We start from the raw sequence: 16,335 nt of genomic DNA, 5'->3' as shown, positions 1-16,335 counted from the left end.
TAGGATTTGGAATTGACCTCTTTCTCCTTCTTCTTGCCTTAGTCTCTTCATTTTTAAAGCTTTTTTAGTTGAGAAAAACAAGAAGTTGCCTTTCCTGTGTGTTTAGCGTTGAGATTGTTCTCTACGTCTTCTCTACCCTCATGTTGAGTTGTTTTCAAAGTTAACTAATTTCATTGTTACAGATAGATAGATCAGTGTATTTTTTCTCTTGTTTTAAAAGGGTTTTTTTCTCTGAGTTCTTCTCTTTCTGAATGCTACCTATGTATTACAGGATGTTCTTGGGACAGTATTCTGCCTCAGTGTCTTAGACCTGGTACTCTGAGGCTCCTTACATTTGTCACAGTCAGTGATGATGTTCCCATCTCCCAGGCACAGGGAATTGGTGTTCACCAAATCTTAGTTCCAGTCTGGTCCCAGATAATATTTTGGACTTGTCTTGTAAATTATCTCTTTCCTCTCCTGTGCCCTCTTACCACTCTGTCTCTACTGTGGCGGCTAGGGAAGTCCGCCTTGGAATCTGATTTGTGATGTCTGTCTTCTATCTTCAACTCACTGTGAACCTCTGGAGGCCAGAACCAGATCTCACTCATCTTGTGTGTCCCCACCCCAGGCCTCCAACAAGGGGAGCATAACACCATACATAGAGGCGTAGCCCATGGCTATCTCTCGGCTTTAGCCCTGTACCAGCTTGCCAATTCTGATCATTCTATGCATGCAACTGGAGAGGTTCTGAAAAGCGATTCATGAAGAAGGTAAATTTTGTGCTACTATTGATCTGAGAACCCAAAATGGAAATTCATTGAAAACTTTTCTTATTGTAAACTTTTGTTTCCCTCTAATGATATTTTGAAGAAAGCCTGTATTCCCACATTATTTTGACCACACTTTACCTAAATAGAAACCAGCCATAGTTAACACTTTTAAAGGGCTTTTAGGGGTTAGTTATCTAGGTTTTTTCCAGATACTCCCACCCTTGATATATAGGCTGTGGGTAGCTTCAAAAACAGTAGTAACACTAACAGTAGTAATATTATCTTCCATTTAAATTCAAGTTAACAATCAGATAGCTGTCACCTGGTCTAACCTGGGACACCCCACAACACCCTGGTTGATGGGATCATGGTAAAGAAGGTTGTATTGTGTCTTGTGCTAGTGGCCAGCATGCTTGCAGAACTTCTTCACCTGCAGAAGTATTTGAAACTTGAGTTGTTATGAGAGTTACACCTTTGAATTCAACAAAAAAACACATTTTTTGGATATTTATACTCTAGGCTTCATCTTACTTTTGGTCTCCTGCATACTATAGCTCACGTTTCTTCACAAGTTTGGTAATGCAGGTCCAGGGCACAAAAGTTTCAGTGAAAATGATGGAATGTGGGAGCAAAGGGCAGTTCCATCTCCAAAAGTATCAAAATGAAGAAAATGACGTCTTGGGCCCCTGGGTTGTTTTGGTGCTGGTTCCAAAACCACAGTCCTAGGAAAATGATGTTGGAAAGATGTTTACATCAAGGAGAACCTCATTTGGTCTGCAGTTTATTATTCCATCATTTGTTTGGGCCTTTTTCAGGTAAGCCGTAACTTTGAGCTGGTTGGACGGGTTAACTTGGATCAGCTGGAACAGATGAAGGAAAAAATGGAGAGCTCCAGCAGTGATGATGAGGACAAGGAAGAAGAAATGAACAGCAAGGCTGAAGACAGAGGTTAGTCTCATCCTGCCCTCCCAGTCCCAGATGGTATCTGGCATGTCCGTGGTGAGACAGAAGGGAGGAAGGAGGTTGCTGTAGGAATAACAGAAGGAATGATCCTTCTTAGTTAAGTAGCACAACAGACTGACTTAGGAAACACATAAAGGGCTGTGTCTTTGTAAACTATTACCAGCTATAGAAACGCCAAGGAAAACAGACATTTTCTCCCTAATTATAGATACATGTTTGTTGAAAAATAGATGGCAGTGATTTATTTTTAATAAGGAAAACTGGTATCTAGGGAATCTTTAGAATAAGGACAAGCAGACAGCAAGATGGATGACACTGTAGAGCTATAGAGGAATGAGAATGAACTTCCAGTTGAATGCTTATTTAAAATGACTGCTGCTGGGGCACACACACATAGTTGGAACTGTAGGGGAGGCTGCAAAGAACTTGAGCCCCCGCCCCCTGATGCCCCTCTGTGTGGCCCTTTTCTTAACCCACTTTGTGCTCTGACTTGCTTTGTAAAGAGAGAGAAAGAGAGACCACCTCTTTCATTCAACTTAAAATTTACAGAATACACTGTGGAAAGTTTTGTGGGACTTTGGTACTATTTTTCTAACTTCCTGTGAGTCTATAATTAATTCAAAATGAAAAAGTTTTCAAAAGTATATTTAGTTGTAGATATACATTTATGTGATTCAGAGTTGGTTTTCTATATTGTTTAACATAGAATATTGTGGAAAACCCCAGACTATGCATACAAGAATATAGGCTGGGATATGTTACTTTAGTTATTGCAGATTTATCAAAAGCATGTGGATAATATAAACATCAGAAATGAACATTGCAGATATCAACCCGGAAATGAGAATAGTACGAGTTGCCGTTGCTGAGCACCATTATGTGCTACCCTCAGTGCTGGTGTTTTTTATATAACATTTTTCTTTAATCTCATGGACTGAAGAGGACTATACATTTAGCCTGCCTGAATTTGGCTTCCAGTTCTGCTACTTACTATCTAGATGGCTTTGGATAAATTATTTTATCTCGTTGTACATTCATCATCTATAAAATAATAACAATAATTATAATGAGAATAATATCACCTCCCTCCTAAGATTGTTTTAAAGATTTTTTTTTAAATAGATAAAAAATGTCCAAACATCAGAGTTTGGACATTTTTTATTTATTTATTTTTTAATTATTTTTAATTGATAAAAATTGTATACATTTATGATGTACAGCATGTTTCAAAATATGTATACATTGTGGAAAGTTAAATCAAGCTAATTAACATATGCATTACCTCACATACTTGCCATTTTTTATGGTGAGAACACTTAAATCTACTCTCTTGGCAATTGTCAGGTATACGATATGTTGTTATTAACTGTAGTCACTGTTGTACAATAGATCTCTTGAGCTTATTCTTCTATGACTGAAATTTTGTATCCTTTGAACAACATCTCCCCAAACCCCCAGCCCCTGGCAACCATCATTCTACTATCTGCTTATATGAGTGTGACTTTTCTAGATTCCCCATGTAAGTGAGATAATGCAGTATTTGTGCCTGCCTCTCTGTTCCTGGCTCATTTCACTTAACATAATGTTCTACAAGTTTATCTATGTTGTCACAAATGACAGGATTTCATATTTTTTAAGACTGAATAGTATTTCATATGTGTATATTCCACATTGTCTTTATCCATTCCTTTATTGAGGGACACCTAGCTAGATTACTTACCTTGGTTATTATGAGTAACCCTGCAGTGAACATGAAAGTGCAGATATATCTTCAATATCCTGCTTTCATTTCCTTTGGATATACCTAGAAGCGGGATTGCTAGATCAATATGGTAGTTCTACTTTTAATTGTTTGAGGAACCTCCATGCTGTTTCCATAACGGCTGTACTAATTTGCAGTCCCGCCAACAATGTGCAGGACTTCCCTTATCTCCACATTCTCTCTAGCATGTTATCTTTACTCTTTTTGATAATAGCCTTGTAACAGGTGTGAAGTGATAGCTCATTGTGGTTTAATTTGCATTTCCCTGATGATTAGTGATGTTGAACATTTTTTCTTATGCCTGCTGGTCATTTGTATGTCTTCTTTTGAGAAATATCTACTCAGATCCTTTGCCATTTTTTAATCAGGTTATTTCCTATTGAGTTGCTTGATTTCCTAATATGGCATGGGTATTAATCTCTTATCAGATGCGTGGTTTGCAAATATTTTCACTCATTCCATAGGTTGTCTGTTACTGTGTTGATTATTTCCTTGGCTATACAGAAGCTTTTTAGTTTGATGTAATTCTGTTTATCTATTTTTGCTTTCATTGCTTATGCTTTTGAGGTCATTTCCAAAAAACCATTGCCTAGACCAGTGTCATGGAGTTTTTCCCCCTTTGTTTTTGTCTAGTTGTTTTATAGTTTTAGGTCTTATATTCAAGTTTTTAGTTCATTTTGAGATAATTCTTGTATCTGATGTGAGATGAGGATCTAATTTCATTCTTCTGCTTGTGGATGTCCACCTGTTTCAACACCATTTATTGAAGAAACTGCTCTTTCCCCATTATGTGTTCTTGGCACCTTTGTTGAAAACCAATGGCCCATGAATGTGTGGATTTATTTCTGAGCTCTCTATTCTGTTCTATTGGTCTGTGTATCTGTTTTTATGCCTGTACCATGCCATTTTGATTATTACAGTTTTGTAGTCAATTTTAAAGTCAGCTAAGGTGGTGCCTCCAAGTTTGTTTTGTTTCCTTAAGATTGCTTTGGCTATCCAGAGTGTGGTTCCATAGGTTGTTGTAAAGATTAAATGAGATTACACACAGACCTTAGCCCAGTTTCTGGAATATAGCAATCACCTAATAAACGATAAGCCTGCAGTATAGGTGTTATTACTGTGATTTCACAAATGCAAGAATGAACACCCGGAAAATTTAAGAGCATGTTCAAAGTAAAACCAAAAACAAACAAAAAAACATAAACCCTGGAGATCAAATTCAGTTCAAATTTAGGTCTTCCGACTCCAAAGGCAAACCCTCTTCTTACCCTACACACCACTTTCCCAATGCCTTGAGTAGTGTAATCTTCACTGAAGGGGACCTGGCTCTGAAATCTGTGGATTCAGTGGCCCTCGGGACCTCGCTCTAAGGAGCACTTCTGCAGAATTTCTTTGTGCTTTCTGCTTGTTCTGCCTGCAAACATAAGGAAGCCTATTGGTGGGCTGCTTTTCTCCAAGATGTTCTCCGTTCCTTTTCCTGACTTGCACTCACCCTCCTACCATGATGCCAAGGCAAAAGACTATGGGTTTGCAAAGGGGGGCTCCAGTTTGCCTCTTGAACCCCTGACCAAGACAGACAGCAGGAAATGACAGCCAAGGTACACTATCCTGTCAAAAACCCTGTGCCTACAGTCAACCTGAAAAATACATGGACAAATAAAACATCCTTACAATTTGGTTGATTGTTCTCATAAAGTGAGTACTTTTATGAGTAGGGACTGTATTAATCCATTACTTACAAGGAAAATGGTTGTGATCAGAGAAGCATGGCTTTTTTTTTCTTTTTCAGACCATTTCATGTTAAGTAATCATTTCACAATGATTTCTTAACATCTCTGCACTATAACCAGAGTTTTCTGGGAAGAGGATACTTTTGACAGAAAGACTCCTCTTTCTTCATGATGCTCTGTGGCCTTGCCTTTCCTTCTCAAGAAATAAATTATTTCTCATTGGATATTATTATGACTTTTTAATCTTTAAAGCTGAGCATGTGTGATTTCAAACGTTATAAGCATTACCAAGGCAAAAAAAAAAACCTTTTAGGCCTCCTCTCCCCAAGACTCCATATAAAAAGGAAAAGGAAAGAAAGAAAACTTGAATTTAAAAGATGGTGGTTGAGATGTGTGAGGGACACCAGGCAGACTTCCCCATTTTACCCTACTTGCCAGCCCCCTTCTACTTGGCACTGTGGCATTCCACTGGAGTGGTCTGGCTGGAAAGGACTTCAGGGTCTCCTCTTCCCACCGGAAAAAGTATAGCGTCCACATTCATGAGCTTCACCACATGGGGGAAGAAAAAGCCCTCAGGGTGGAGAAGCACTATTCCTCTCAGAGGGTGGGGGATTTACATGAGTAACTTCCAGTCATGTTAATGGGAATTACAAGACTAAACCTTCCCTTCCCCCTCGCTGATCCTTGAAAGAGCAGCCTCCTTTGTCTCATCTCCTTTGAATAGACTGAGAATCAACTTGCCACCATCTAGGTATATTCTTGGCAAGAAGAAGAAATGCACACAATAGCCTCGGATGTTTCTGCCAGACATTCCTGCTTCTAGGAGCAGAGGGCGGGAGGTGGCTTGTAGGCAGCTCTCAGGCTGGTGGAGAGCTCTTGGAAGTGTGGCCAGTGGCCAGTGGCCTCCTCCTTTGAGGGCAGAACTTACTATATGCCATTGGAAAGGACAGATGACTGGTTTCCTGTTTGCAGATAAAGGGTAAAGGAGCAAGTGTACCAGGAACATTATTCCTCTAGATGGCAATTTAGACTTTCATCAGACACCCTCAATTTAGGGGGTTCACAGCCTCGCAGCCACCCCACTCCCTACCTCCTTTCTAAATGCAAGCACTGGATTGAATATGGACACACTGCAGGTCCTGCTTAGGAAGCTCAGGGGAGATTTGAAAGAGAAGAATCCAGGCATGAAGAAATCAAAATTAACCCAAGCAGAATCCTCCCCACCCCCTTCTCATTATGCAGTTGGGGAGGAGTCAGGAAGGCATTCTGTTGATTTCTTGCCCAAGATAATCCCTGCTAAGGAATTAATGCGCAGAGCAGATGGTGCTGTCTCATTTCCAGTGAAAAGAATCAAGGAAGATAGTCTGTGCAATTATTTTTAATGGCTTGTGTGGTGATCTTCTTAATTTGTGAGAAAATGTTTCATCTTTTGTTAAAACTGGCCCCAGTCACATAGCTTTTTGTGCTGAAGATTAAGGCATCACAGAGCCCCCCATCCTGTTGACATCGTCCTGAGTGAGAATCTTATTAGATGGGGCATTTCAACCAAGAGGCATCTTCCTGTAATGTCTCGTATGTGTGGACCAGAGTGATCAGAGGGTAAAGATGATCAACACTTCCCTGTGCGATGCCCTTACTTTGCAACACGGCTGCAGAACTGGCAAGGTCCTGCCGTTTATTACCCACATGAAGACTTGGCCCTCTGTGGCATAATGAAACACATATGGGCTAGGAACTCAGGCTAACACAATGGCCATATAAGCTCTTATCTTTGAGTTTGCCAGGAGACGTGGCCTGAAAACAGCCAATCCACATTTATCAGACTTCTAGCATGTGCCCAGTACCATGGAGGAAACAAAACAACTAAGTCAATATTTGATGCTTACAACAGACGGTCCAGAAATGTCTGCCTATTCATGAATATAACCAATTGAGGGGTAGGTGCCGGGCAGCTGGCCAGGATCTCTCAATAGCTGGGGACATGTGTTCACATACTGGTTCCCACTCGTCCAGATTCATGTTTATGGTAGATTCTTCGTTTGCATATCTCATTGAATGCACATAACTGCCCTGTAAGGTATTAATTATAATATCTATGTTGGATGACCACAAGTCATGAGCCTCCTTCATCCTTACTTGGAGCAAGTAGAAAGCCTAAGGTCCACAACACACAACCTGGTCCAGGGCTTTCGGTAGCCTATATTCTTTTTAGCGAACAAAGATAAACCTGTGTCAAAAAGGAAATGAATAGATGCTAACCTGTGAGGCACTGATATAGATCATCACACAAGGGAAAGAATAAATCAGAAAAAATAATGCTCAGATTCCTTTGGAATGAGCAAGGGTCTCTTCAGTCAAGAAAGACCCAGATTATGTGATAGAAGCATTGGGGAGGTGAGGAGGAATGAGGTCTTGGGGCCCAAGAACTAGAAACAGTTCTTGAATGCTATCCAAGAAATGCCCTAAGCAGGAAACCTAAGAAAAAGTAAGGAATCTGGAAATTGCTTTCACCGCATGGCATTCTAAGTGAAGGTAGGAGAGAGGGTATCCTAATGAATGCTGACTTATCTATTCTGCCAATTCCCACAGCACACAGGTAATACTTTGGCCTTCTCTTTGCAGAGCTGATGAGATTTTCTGACCACGGGGCTGCTATTAACACTGAGAAGCGTTTTCCATGTGAATTTTGTGGACGGGCATTTTCACAGGGCTCTGAGTGGGAAAGACATGTGCTGAGACACGGCATGTAAGTCGGGCCATCCCAAGGATGCTTTTGTCCAAAGCAAGAGGTAGGGAGGGAGGGGCTCTTGTTTTTGTTCCCCTGACAGTATGTATACCCCTCTGTGTCACATTTCTGGGCCATGGGAGGAGAGGCAATCGTGAGGAGCCAAGTTTCTCCTTTTCTGTTGTTTTTTTAAAAATGGTCACCCAGTCGCAAGTCAAATGAGGAAAAATCATCTTCATGAATGACAAGTCCCACTCAAGCCCATGTGCAGAAGTACAGTGTTTTCTCCAGCCAGTGTCCCTTTAGTTTTCATTAGCATGACATTCTATAATAGAACGTGAATCGAGGTCAAAAGATCTGGCTTCTGTTCCTGCCTCTGTGACTGATCATTCCCTGAGTGGCCCTGAACATTCCCATGTCCTGCCTCGGGGACAGAGCCAGCTTCTGCCTGCCTCCCAGGTAGGTGAGAGCATACTTGTAAAATACTTATGAGATCCCTGAACATAGAATCAGCCCCTCAACAAGGTACCGTTAGTCCACCAGACACAGAGAGAACGTAGGATATGGTCTTTTCAGGAGGAAATATGGCTTGTGTGGTAATATGAAGCCTGAAGCCTCAAGGATCTAGACCTCAGAGAATATAAGCAAACTTCCCAAGACAGGGGTTCCATCTTCAGGTTTTTGCTTTTAGTTTGTTTTTATGATTTGTTTCAGGATCTGACAAATAAATCTTTAGTACCTAAGTTACTCTTTTAGACTTAATAAATATAAATAATATCCAAGCTTCTGGGTTCAGCTCATCACTTTGAGCATAAAACAGTTCTTGCTATTACCACTTATGACCCAGTAGAGGAAGTGACATAATGTGACTGTGCTCATCTAGAAACAAAACATGGTATAATCAAAACATAATGTAATAATGGGATGCAGCCAACCACCATGGCACATATATACCTATATAACAAACCTGCATGTTCTGCACATGTACTCCAGAACTTAAAGCATAATAAAAAATAATAATAATGGATATTTCTGTAAGTTCAAATCTTTAAGATACAGAAATATATGACTTAAGCAAAACATATAGCAGGGATGGATCACTTGGATTTTTGTCATATACCCATGGCATTTGTTCAAAGGAAACCCCAAAGCTTTTACAGGATCAGGAAAATAAAGACACTTGAGGGCTTTTATTATTTATTTGTTTAATAAGAGAAATATAGATAACTATACTCATCTGTCTCTTCAATAAATGTTTTTCCAGGGCATTGAATGACACCAAGCAGGTGAGCAGAGAAGAAATCCACTCAAAAGAGATCATGGAGAACAGTGTTAAAATGCCCTCCATAGAGGAAAAGGAAGATGACGAGGCCATTGGGATAGACTTTTCCCTAAAGAATGATACAGTAGCCATCTGTGTAGTAACTGCCGACAAATCTCTCCTGGAGAATGCAGAGGCCAAAAACGAATAAGCGTTTGGTGAAATTCTTAATCAAACCTTACTTGAACAGTGATGAAAAAGTGGGAGGGCTGGCTTGGGCTGAGAAGGGAGGGACAGAAAAGAGAAGACAGAACAAAGCTGCTTTTTAGGACTGAACAATCTATTTTCAAAGCACTGGTACCTGTGTGAGTGAGTATGTAAATTAAAGTTATTTAAATGGTTGGAATATGTGGCTCCTTTTCCATCACTACATCTTTTCTTCCGGATCTTCATCATGGAAGTTTCATTTGTTGCGGAATATGGAAGCACCTCCCAAGGGTACGGTGCACTCTGTGGTGGTCTTGGACAGTATGTGGAAACAGAAGCTCCGTGACAGTACAAGACTTCTCATTGGGGAGCAACTTTTTGACGCACAACTTTTGGTGCGTTTTTCTAGTTTTAATACCTTAAGCTTTTTCAAGACCTAACTGCAGCCGCTTTGGGAAAAAAACAAAAAACAAAAACAGAAAACAAAAAAAAGAAACTGCTTTGCATAAAACAGTCACCTGTTTCCTAGTACCTCAAACTTAACCAAGGGAACTCTCTGCATTTGTCAGTACTACCTGTCGTCGTTGTGGTTAAATGTAGAGAGAACTGCTGGGCAAGATGGTGAATGGAGAAAAAAAAAGAGTTTTAAAGAAAGGAACACAAATTGTGCTTAAAATCCCCATGTGGGTTTTATTTCTTAAAATACTGTGATTTTTTTAATTATTTTAGTAAAAAACAAAACAAAAAAAAGAAACAGACTTTAATTATTAGATAACTGTTTGTGAATTGTCATCCTTTATTCCAGGTAAGCTGTTTATTAGTGTTCAACTATAATTTAGAATTTGGTAGATTCATGTGAGCTAATTTTAAGGTGGTTGTGGAGTTTTGTTTGCCACATGTTTATTTTCTATCAATTTGAGTGTTACAAACACAGCACAATTCAGTTTTTCATATGAATTGTTTTTTGTGTGTGTGTTGTTACTGTCGTTTTAATTTGGGGGCAAGGGAGATTTAGTTTTTTTGTGAATAGGAATGTTTTTATTTTAAACATGAAAATAACAAAGAAGTTAACTTTCTTTTTTTTTTTTAATTTAACTAAAGAACCAAACTTTCGGCACAGCTATGCAGCTTGTGGGCCAGACGAGGAGGTCCTCCTCACCCTTTTGTTGCCTGTCAAATTCACGCATTATCCGTCTCACACAAATAATTTCTGTTAGGATTGGCTGGCTTTTGTGTGTGATTTTAAAATCTGTGTTTTGTTTCTGTTGGCGTTATGTTTTGCGGGGGTTTTTCATTTATTTAGGGGACAAGGGGATGTACTAGAATCCCATCCCTTTGGTGAGAGTGGACAAGAAATAACGTATATCCTACAAGGAGCCTGGAGAACTACTTTCTTTCTTTTCTTTTTTTTTTTTTCTTTAAATCTAGCTGCCAGCTGCTCTGTCCCCCATATCAGCTTTTTCAGGAGGGAGCAGCTTAGACTAAATCTAAGCCTACATTTATAATATGTTCTGATTGTGAACAAAGGGTTTCGTTCCAAAAAATAGAAAAGAACTTTTCTTGAAGCCTAGGTTTTAGAAGCCCGTGTGTGTGTGTGTGCTTGGATGTGTGTGTGTGTGAGTGTGTGTGTGTGCATGTGTGAGTCCTTTGGTTTTCATGTTTTGTTTTTTTTTTACTTGGAAGGGTTGTGGGAGGGTGGGAGGGAAGAAAGGGAAGGGGAATTGCTGAGATGACAGTGTCCCACACAGCTTCAAATAAAATCCATGGAAAGATGTTGCATTTGTGGAATAAGTGCTTACTTGAAAAGCATGTTCTTCTTTTATTTTCTTACTGTTAAGAATTTTTATTTGTAGGATATTTGTTTTAATTTAATTTTTTAAGGGATGGGGGCCATGATGTGGAAACCAGAAAATGGGGAAAGTGTGAACTATCCAGACAAAGATTCATTTTGTGTCTCTATTTGTTTTTAATTGGACTCATTTCAAATGTATTAAACAGTTCCATACCTGGATTGGGTGTTTGTAATGGTTACCAAAAAACAAACAAAAAGAGAAAGAAAAAGGAAAAAAAAAAGAAAATAATTGTGACATGCTTTTATCACTACTTTATTTTTCAAATAACATGTAAATATTGTAATCCATTGGATTTTGTTTTGCTAACCTGTTAATAAAAATATGGGACCATTATCCTTTTAACAAGGCTAGAATGTCATTTTTTTCTTTTTCAAACATATACCTGATATTTTGTGGCCGCACATTTTGGATGCATTATTATAATTCTGTTGACTTGTAATGACATAGAATTTACAACATTTTTTGTTGTTGTTTAATTTATACAGAGGACATTTTTTTCAGAGCTTGAGAGAAGAAAATAAATAGCAAAATGATAACCTATTGACTCCAGTAATCAGTGTTTCCCAATACTTCATAAAAGATAGGGAGACCCTGAGTCCTTGAAGCCAAGGGTTTAAAAACAAAACAAAAAAAAAACAAAAAAAAAAAAACCACAAGTAGGTTATTCAAGTTGTTTGCAACATACATTTTGTAATGAAATGTGAGAAATTAATAAAGAATTTTTTTCACATGTGTCTATGTGCATCTGTTGTAAATCATTTACAGATACGACTACAGCTATGAAATCTAGAAATAATACAGCACTACCTTTCAATGTTTATACACAAGAGATATTTTAAGCCATTGAATCTACATAAGTATGGAAAGGTAAAACCGAGATGAGGTTGAGCTGGGGATTTTCAGATGTTAATATTCCTGCATCAGGTATTCATCACCAACTGAGGGGGTTTTAGGGAAGGAATATTTTCCATCAAAAACGTGAATCAAAGTGATGTGTGAACTTCTGAAGGAGGAAGCGCCGGTGATCAAACATCATCTGGGGACCCTGAATCCACAAGCACAGTCACTTTAAGCTAACTGCAAGTCACACCCACTGCGTAGGATCCATTTCATTGTTGCCCCACTTGCCTCATGAAAGCCTCAGCCACAGACTATCTTACTGCACATCCTGCAGCAATAATTACCACCATTAACGTTTTCTTTGAGCCACCCTGTTACAAAATCAATGGAAAAATTAATAGTCTTGAAGCCTAGAAGAAAAGTAAATTAAAATCAACAGCATTAATTATTAACTCAGAGCTGAGTTATACTATCTGCCTCTACCAGTGTTAGAAGTATGGCTCCTGGATCATTTGCTCGGCATTCATTCTAAAAACTTGGTTCTTACTCTCCCTCATCCCCATGCCTGTTACCCCTTCACCAAAGGAACATTGTTACAAGAATATGTACAACACATTTGGAGGACACAGAAAATTAGATAAGGTAGGACCTAAAGGGAAAATGAGGATCGAGTAGCAAAGTGTTGATAGTTGACAAAAATGTATTTCATGAGGCCACACATAAGCCACACATTTGACCATGAGCTTGCTTGATAGGCAAGGCAAAAACAAAGGATCAATCAGTAAGATCGCATTCTGAGTAACTTTGGATTCAAATGCTTAAGAGATACTCAACCTTTTCTAGGACTGCAGGATGAGAAGTTTCTCCTATAGTTTTCGGAAAAGAGAAAGTGACTTAATGGGCTTCAATGTGATACACCTGTTCTCTCATGGTATCCATGAAATATTTTATGAACAGTGCTTTTACTGAGTTCATGTCTAATCCATATTCTCACTCTGTTTTATGTAAAAGAAATGGAATTTATTGCTATATAAGTCATGGTAGGGGCTGCAACAAGGCAAATCCTGAAATCTCTGGCTTATACCATAGAGATTTGATTCTTACACAAATACCCTGTGAATGTCTGTGAGGTGTCCTAGACCTATTGACTCGGGAGTCCAGATTGCTCCATCTAGTGTTGCTGTCATCTCAACACATGACTCTCAAGGTCACCGCTAAGAGCTTGGAAGCGTTCTACCCACTCAAATGCCTGATCCAGGAAGTAGCACACATCACTTTCAGCCTCTTTATGGGCTGGATCGGGTCATACTGTTCCACCTATCCACAAAGGGGCTGGGAAGTGTTTGATCTTCTAATGTGCTTAGGAAGAGCAAGTGACCAAGCAGCCTCCACCATAATCAGGAAGTGGTAGAGATAGAAACTCTGTTCTTTGGAAGGTACAGGATGCTAATCCCATCACATTGCCCATGCACTTAACCAAGATTTTGGAGCAAATATTTGGTGCTAGCTATAGCAAGAAACAAGACAGACATGAGATGTGTCATCTGACAGCTCATGAATAGTGAGCATAAATACGCAACGTTTGGAGACATGACTTCCACTGGAGATGCCTGGGGCTTGCTAGACCCGTTAGCTTCCTGGTGTGAGGCTTTGACTGCATCTCTGCATTCATACTGGCAACCCTTGGTAAACATGGTCTTGATAGTAAATGTGTTTTTTCTGTCCAACCAAAGGAACATATTTGACTTAGGGAGGCATAAAATAAATTGGTTACTCACATACATTTGTTGAGTCTTTTAGTTCTAAGTTTAACAAAAATTACTATAGGGTATGTTCTTCCCTTGCATCTATCCTTATTGATTCACTATTTGCCACCATTATGGCACAATTCTCAGAGGAATAAGCTTAGCAAAACAAAAGTATCTCTCACTTCCTTTCACTTGTACACTTGTGTGTATATTCCACTTGTGCCAATGGGTGTAGCCTTAAGGATTGGAGAAGGCTTTACTTTCAGAATTTAAAAATTTATGTTTACTATTATTGATGTGACAATATTAGAGGAGACATTAAAATAAAGTCACTGTCCTACCCCCCACATCCACATCCAGGAACGTTTTCTACCAGTTTCATTTCTAAGCACTTTTTACATGGCTCTAATCAATTTTATAACATGCTTTTTTTCGCTTAACAGTATAATTATTTTTCATGTTGCTATAGACTTCATAACTAAAAATGTTCAGAACCACATAACATACTGAATGGAAACACATAACTCCTGAGTGTTATTGAACATTTAGATTTTTAGATTTTGCAGTATGATAAATAATGATGTAGTCAACATCTTCTTGCCCACGGCTTCCCCAGCCACATTTTTTGGATAATTTCATTAAATTCTCAGAATTACAATTAGCATTCAAAAGGGTATTGTTAATTTGCACCAACACCAGTCATGAGTGGAAGTAATAACTTAAGCATGCCCTTGGAGATACAAAAGAGAGGGAGATACCATGATCATTAATGTAGGTTCTAAAAGCCCACCTGGATTCAAATCCCAGCTGACCCTCTTAGTTGTGTGATTTCAGGCAAGCTACTTAAACCCTGTTATGTCTTAGTTTCCTTATTTGTAAAATGAAGAAAACAATATTCAACCTTGTGTGCTTTTATTGCAGTTTAAAAATTTCTAGATATTTCAGCATTACCAAGATATTCACAATTGAGAGGCTGGACTTTCAGATTTGGGTTATCTCTAAAATAATGTTAAGACTCAACAAAATGTGCTTAATTAGGAGAATACTTCTTGTCCAGTTTTGAATGACCCAAGACCCACTGAAAACTATGATGCCAAAACTGATGGCAGGCACCAATGATAAATTGTTCATGTAGATTTCATTTGGGGCTTACAAAGGTAATTCACAAAACAATATGATAAGGTTATTTAGAAACGGAGGAGGGAGGAACTGGCTGCCTGAGGGATGGGGAGTGGTTGACACTGGAAAAGCTAGGCCATTGAACAGAGTCTTAAATGACTAATGTGGGGTGTATGCCAGGAAGAAAGAATGATAGAGAGAGGACATTCCAGGTGGAAAAGGGGGCATTTATGTAATCAAAGAGGTGAAATGTGCTTAGCCTGGTGTTCTGGGGAAGGCAGGTGGTACTGGATGACCCAATGACGAATGCCAAGAGAGGATAAGCCAAAGTTAGAAAGGTTGATCAGAGAATTAATGAGGGCATTCAATACCATGCCAAAGAGTTTCAATATAAAGAAATGGGGATGCCTGTAAGAATTGTAAGCCCAATAAAGAATTTTAAGAAAGGGATTGTCACAATCAGATTTCAATTTAACGAAGACTATATCCAACTAACAAAGACTATAGTGATTGGTTAGTTGCTTACCCAATAGCTATCACTCCCATTTTCCTTACTTAGTTGAAGCCTAATGTTAATTGGAATGGTAATGTACCCAGCTTTAAAAAAAAAAAAAAAAACACATTTCTCAGCTTCCCTTGCAGCTAGGAACACCATATGTCACATTTCTGGCCAATGAAATGTAAGCTGAAACTTTCTGGGACATTTTTGGTTTCCAATTATAGATATCACCTCTTTCTCCACACTGCATTCTTCTCCCCTTCTACATCCCCTTTTATTTCCTCTCCTCCTTTTTCTTCTTTCTGGAATATGGAGCAGCCATGTTACAACCATGAGACCACAGGAGTATGAAAGTGTGGTGCTTTCTAAAGTATGACCTACTGGTAGACCCGAAAGTTGAAGGAGGCTGGGTTCCTAAATGCACTGTGGTTATGCTGTAGAAACCTAGATGGACTCAACCTGAATTTCTTCTGAGATGGAAGTGTTAGGAGGGGGAAAGACATTTGTTTAGGCCACTGTAATTTAGGCTTTTTGTTATTTATAGCTGGAAGCAGTTTCTACTAAGTGAAAAAATTCCAAAAGCAATGGTAAAATGAAAGCCTCCATGTGCTATATTGATTGAGCTTGGGCTAGTGGTTTCTTGAAGCCCTTTGAAAGGGAGAATTCAACTCCAGCAGTTGCATTATGTCAGATAGCTATGAGGGGGCTATGTAAGTCTGGTTTGTAGGTGGAAAACACAAGGAATTATATCAGTCTCTCCCATCTCACTGTCTTCTTTATCAGCCTCAGGTAGGGAACAAAAAGGAAATAGAAGAAATGTTGATAAAATGCTTCTAGTAAGCTTCTCTGGCAGGGCCTAGTGGTTGATACGGAATA

The 16,335-nt window shown here is 39.0% G+C and overlaps 1 protein-coding gene across 8 annotated transcripts in view; it reads left to right on the top strand.

Annotated features, from left to right (window-relative positions):
- Positions 1–11,987, top strand: part of ZNF462 (zinc finger protein 462) — a 153,177-nt gene extending 141,190 nt beyond the window's left edge. For all 8 annotated transcript variants that reach the window (XM_064379270.1, XM_064379265.1, XM_064379236.1 and 5 more), the window contains exons 11-13: positions 1,568–1,700; positions 7,830–7,953; positions 9,197–11,987. In XM_064379270.1, the coding sequence (XP_064235340.1) occupies positions 1,568–1,700; positions 7,830–7,953; positions 9,197–9,404 (465 nt within the window). In that variant the 3' untranslated portion in view covers positions 9,405–11,987. The remainder of the gene's footprint in view (positions 1–1,567; positions 1,701–7,829; positions 7,954–9,196) is intronic.
- Positions 11,988–16,335: the final 4,348 nt, after the last annotated feature.

Source organism: Aotus nancymaae, unplaced genomic scaffold (assembly GCF_030222135.1).
Source record: "Aotus nancymaae isolate 86718 unplaced genomic scaffold, 86718_ANA_hifiasm-v0.15.2.pri h1tg000003l, whole genome shotgun sequence".
Classification (NCBI taxonomy): Eukaryota; Metazoa; Chordata; class Mammalia; order Primates; family Aotidae; genus Aotus; species Aotus nancymaae.
Note: the sequence above shows the minus strand (reverse complement) of the source record. Positions and strands in the feature narration are given on the sequence as shown.